Source organism: Coenobita brevimanus, chromosome 35 (genome assembly GCF_032717465.1).
Source record: "Coenobita brevimanus isolate Jiangsu-jjx chromosome 35, ASM3271746v2, whole genome shotgun sequence".
Taxonomy (NCBI): Eukaryota; Metazoa; Arthropoda; class Malacostraca; order Decapoda; family Coenobitidae; genus Coenobita; species Coenobita brevimanus.
In genome coordinates this window covers 13,892,304-13,897,777 of record NC_136988.1, presented here as the reverse complement: position 1 = coordinate 13,897,777, position 5,474 = coordinate 13,892,304, and the positions used below count along the sequence as shown (strand labels likewise).

The 5,474-nt window shown below is 41.4% G+C and overlaps 1 protein-coding gene across 1 annotated transcript; it reads left to right on the top strand.

The window, feature by feature from the left end:
- Positions 1-359: 359 nt before the first annotated feature.
- Positions 360-2,879, top strand: LOC145396152 (uncharacterized). The gene has a single exon (XM_080269595.1). It carries the CDS (start codon positions 360-362, stop codon positions 2,877-2,879), a length of 2,520 nt encoding a protein of 839 aa, XP_080125721.1.
- Positions 2,880-5,474: the final 2,595 nt, after the last annotated feature.

Genomic DNA, 5,474 nt, shown 5'->3' with positions numbered 1-5,474 from the left:
ATTTGATACTAGATTTGTTTTGTGGGTTCTGTTACGCACCTTGTTCGGGATCAGCCGGTGTCTGCTCAGAACTAAAGCTACGTGACAAAATTGGGGGCCTGTCCGGGATCCTTTTGCTCCTTTTGCTACTTTATTGCACTGTTTTAATTGTGTTGATCTAATGTGTATTTAAATTTTAAAGAAGGTATTAGTAACTCTTCAAAATGACTTTTGATGCTGAGCAATTCCTTCAGTCACCTACAGTGGAGATTTTAATTGATTTGAAAAAGGCAGACTTACTTAAAATTGCTGAAAAGTTGGATTTTAGTGTAAGGAAAAGTTGGTATAAATTTCAAATTAGGAATGAATTGATAAAGTATATGGTGGATGAAGAATTGCTCCATAAGGGTGCACTCGATTATATAGAGCATGATGGTGATATGGTGAGGATAAAGGAACTAGAACTACAGAATCAGCACCGTATGAACGAACTAGAGAATCAGTACCGTATGAGAGAACTAGAGGTTCAGAGAGAAATTAAATTAAAAGAGTTGGAGCTTAGAGCAACAGCACCATCCACGGTTCCTTTTAACATAGCTAGCAATGCGAAATTGGTTCCGCCATTTCAGGAAAATGCAGTGGATAATTATTTTAGATATTTTGAGAAAGTCGCAGTTAGTTCGGGTTGGCCGAAGGAACACTGGACAGTGCTACTCCAGTCTGTGTTAACTGGTAAAGCCCAAGAAATATACATGTCTATGTCTGTTGATGACTGCCGTGATTATGAGGAAGTGTCAGGTGTCCCTACGGGGTACTATAAGAAGGGTGGCGTGCTAATGCGTAAGTGGAGGCCTCGTCACGTGGCTGCAGGAGATGAGTGGCATGTCATACACCAGGTTGTGGTCCCCGCACCGTACAGGTCCCAGGTTCTCGGCCTTGCACATGACTCACCGTTGTCAGGTCATATGGGAATTAACAAGACATGTAGGAAAATAATGAACCACTTTTATTGGCCGGGGTTACGGAAAGATGTTGCAAAATATTGTAAATCGTGTCACCAATGTCAGGTTGTGGGAAAACCCAATCAGAAAATACCTGTTGCACCTCTGTACCCAATTCCTGCTATTTCTGAACCTTTTAGCCATGTAATTGTAGACTGTGTTGGTCCACTTCCGATAACAAAGTCTGGTAATAATTATCTCCTCACTATTATGTGTTCCTCCACCCGATACCCTGAGGCAATCCCCTTACGTAAGATCAGTGGCAACAAAATTGTCCAAGCACTAACTAAGTTCTTTTGCACGTTTGGACTGCCCAGAGTAATACAGACTGATCAAGGCAGTAACTTCCTCTCCCGAGTGTTCCAGTCAGCAATGCAACAGATGGGGATAGAACACCGTGTGTCAAGTGCGTATCACCCAGAGTCGCAGGGTGCGTTGGAAAGGTTCCACCAAACGCTAAAGAATATGGTGCGAATTTGTTGCCATGAGAAGGATGATCAGTGGGATGAAATGATTCCATTATTGTTGTTTGCAGTCAGGGAATCGGTGCAGGATACACTGGGGTTTAGCCCGTTTGAGCTGGTGTTTGGGCATGAAGTGAGAGGTCCACTTAAGATGTTAAAAGAGAAATGGTTAAGTGATGATTCTGAAACTAATGTGTTAAAACATGTAATGGACTTTCGCATGAAACTCAACAGGATGTGTGAGCTGGCAAGAGCGAACCTCTGTGACTCCCAGAGACGGATGAAGACGTGGTACGACAAAGATGCTCAGTCACGAACATTTTCACCTGGTGATAAGGTACTAGTCTTCCTGCCCGTCCCTGGGCAGTCACTAAAGGCACGCTATTTCGGACCCTATGCGATTGAGAAAAAGCTAAGTGATCTCAATTATGTTGTTAAAACTCCGGATAAACGTAAAGAGTCAAAGCTTTGTCATATCAACCAGATAAAGAAATATATAGAACGTAGAGGTGAAGAGCCTGTTGAAAACTGTAAAGATGTAATCATGCTTCATGATGTAAGGGATGTGACTGATGATGGAGATGAGAAAGATGATCCTCTAGCTAATGTACCTCACTCCAAGTTAGTTAATTCAGACATACTAAATAATCTACAAAAAAATCTTGGACACTTGGATTTAACTAAACAGCAGCAGCTGGCTACATTAATATCAGACTTTGCTTGCCTGTTTTCTGATGTTCCAGGTCACACAAATTTAATTTATCATGATATTGATGTTGGCAAAAATAGTCCTGTGAAGCAGCATCCGTACAGAATTAATCCTACTAAGCATAATCAGTTAAGGGATGAAGTCCAGTACATGTTAGAAAACGGGATTATAGAGCAAAGTGTAAGTGGTTGGAGTTCACCATGTATACTGGTACCTAAGTCTGATGGTGGGATTAGGTTCTGCACGGATTTCAGGAGAGTGAATACTTTGACTAGAGATGATTCATATCCCATACCACGTATTGATGACTGTATTGACCAAGTTGGCAAGGCAAGGTATGTAACTAAGATGGACCTGCTGAAGGGCTATTGGCAGATTCCCCTGACGGAAAGGGCAAGAGAAATATCTGCGTTTGTGACTCCAGATGGACTCTTTCAGTATTGTGTAATGCCTTTTGGTTTGAAAACCGCGCCTGCGACCTTCCAGCGTCTAATTAATGGTCTAACGTCGGGGTTAGATGGATGTAGAGCATATCTGGATGATATAATAATCTACAGCGAGACCTGGGATGATCACCTGGTGAGGCTGCAGGCGCTGTTTGAGAGGCTCAAGGAAGCAAACCTAACGGTAAACCTTGCAAAGAGTGACTTTGCCCATGCGCGGAGTCACCTACCTGGGATATATAGTGGGTCAAGGTCAAGTAATTCCTCTAAATTGCAAGATTGATGCCATTGACAAGTTTCCAGTACCAAAGTCAAAGAGAGAGGTGATGAGGTTTCTTGGCATGGCTGGTTATTACAGAAGATTTGTTAAGAATTTTTCAGATGTAGTTGCTCCATTAACTGATTTATTAAGGAAAAATGTAAAGTTCATTTGGTCAGAATCTTGTGAAAATTCATTCAAGACAATCAAAGCTATACTGGTATCCTCACCCATTCTTAGCTCTCCTGATTTTGATAAGGGATTTATACTTTATGTTGATGCCAGTGATGCTGGTGCAGGAGCAGTGTTATGTCAGACAGACAGCAGGGGTATTGATCACCCAGTGTGTTATTTCTCTAAGAAATTCAATAAGCACCAGAAAAATTATTCTACAATAGAGAAAGAGGCATTAGCTCTGATGCTAGCCCTGAGACACTTTGAAGTCTATCCTGCTCGAGAACCTGTGAAGATCTATACTGACCATAATCCTTTAACTTTCATAGCAAAGATGAGTGGGAAGAACCAAAGGATTTTAAGATGGAGTTTAGAAATGCAGAAGTACAATTTGGATATTAACCACATAAAAGGAAAAGAAAATATCCTGGCTGATGTTTTGTCCAGAGGATAGGTCAGATAATGATTGAAAACAGATTGTAAATAACTAAAATATATAGGTATCAATATTACTGTTATCTATGTAAAGATTTCCTCTTCAGTTGACCACCTAATGTTGCCCAGTACCTCTTCTAAGATAATGTGTGTGCTTAGTTTCCTGGTGATGAAATATATAACAAGTATATAAGAATATGTGCCGTGAAATAATAGGATCTATGGATTTTGGTTAAAAAAAAAAAAAAAAGTTAATACTTTTTTTTTTCTTCTCAGGAGGGAGGTGTTACGTGGGTGGCAATGACACGGCACGGCTCACCCGACCACCTACAAGTGCCTGATCTTTACATGTAATGTCACCACCTTCACTAGCGATCTCGGAATGCTGTTGGGACAAAGACCGAACGACTGGACCATGCTGCAGCACACTTGCTATGTTGACAAGGGTTGTGGAGCCAGGGCTTGAGGATTCGGACTCATTCGAATTCTAAAGATTTGTAGTGGGAGCTGGTGAAGAGGGAATGAGCAGAACTACCTTGGACTGTGAAGGGAGAGGGTGACGAGGGCTGGTCGGTGGTCGGCGGAGCCGGGTTGTGGTTTTACATCAATATATATATTTATCTGTATTTGTGAGTGATATTATCTGCTGACCCATATAGCAGAACTTTGTATATTTCTATGTTATGTTTATTATTCGGTGTGTAATGTGATTCATACTTTATTGTGGTAAATAGTGTTGGTGAAAGTAAATACAGGTTTTAGGGAATGAGGATTTTTAATGTAGCCTGAAGGAAAAGGAACACAAGGATTCCTAACCAATGATTTGATACTAGATTTGTTTTGTGGGTTCTGTTACGCACCTTGTTCGGGATCAGCCGGTGTCTGCTCAGAACTAAAGCTACGTGACAACCTTTATCTGTTTTTTTGTCTCTACATCAACAGTCACTGCTCCTCGGAACTATATGCTTGTATCCCTCCACCACAACAGCGGGCGCATAGCACTTTTCTAGTAGCAAACGCCCTCTCCATTTCTGTCCCACTCTCTAATGCAAAAATTAACTGGTACTCCCAATCCTTCATGTTTGCAGCAGGTCAGTTCTGGAACTGTCTTCCTCTGCCTGTATTTCCGGCTGTCTATGATTTTTTTTATGTGACGAAGAAGGAACCAAAGCCTGAGCCTGCAATAGTTTCTTCAAAAAAAAAAAAAAAAAAATACAAAAGAGAGCCAAATTCAAGATCCGTTCATATGGAGATGCCTGGACACACTGCGTTTGAAAGACTGGAGATCATAGGAAGTAGGAAATACAGACAGTTCCAGAGCTGACATGTTGCATAAATGAAGGAATGGGAGTAACGGTGCTCTTGCATTAGAGAGCTGAATACTAAAGGAATAAAAGTTTGTTGCTAGACGGGTGCCACGCATCCGTCGTAGAGCCGGAGGGATGCAAGCAGACAATTCAGAGAAGCAGTGACCATTGAAGCAGCGATACAAAAGAGATCAAGAGACAACAGGGTGGCAAAGAGACAGAGGTTGAAAGGAGCCAGTAAGAGGAGGAGAGTTGATTAGACGCAAAGCCTTTGACTCCACCTTATTGAGAAGAGCTCTATGTGGGGAGCCTCCCCACACATAAGAGTTGTACTCTAAACAAGAGCGAATAAAACCCGTGTTTAAAGTCATCAACTGTGCAGGGGTAAAGAAGGCACGAAATCGGCTTAGCACACCTAATCTCTTGGTAGATGATTTTACAAGAGATGTAATACGGTACTTCCAAGATAGGACCCAAGTGAATGAAACCCCAAGCATGTTCAAGGATGATCCAGCATTAAACTGGGTATTATTAAACATTAGTGGGTACTCCTGTGGATGATTTTTGACGAGTTGATAGATGTAAAAACTGAGTCTTTGATGCATCAAAGACAAGATTATTTTTTCCCCAGTCAGAGATACGAGTCAAGTCAGATATTAAGTGTGTCAAAGCCTCATCCCTTGTTTGCTGAAGTAACAGCTAA

Excerpts from the sequence above, each read along its gene's own strand:
- LOC145396152 (XM_080269595.1), top strand. The coding sequence starts at position 360 with ATGGTGGATGAAGAATTGCTCCATAAGGGTGCACTCGATTATATAGAG.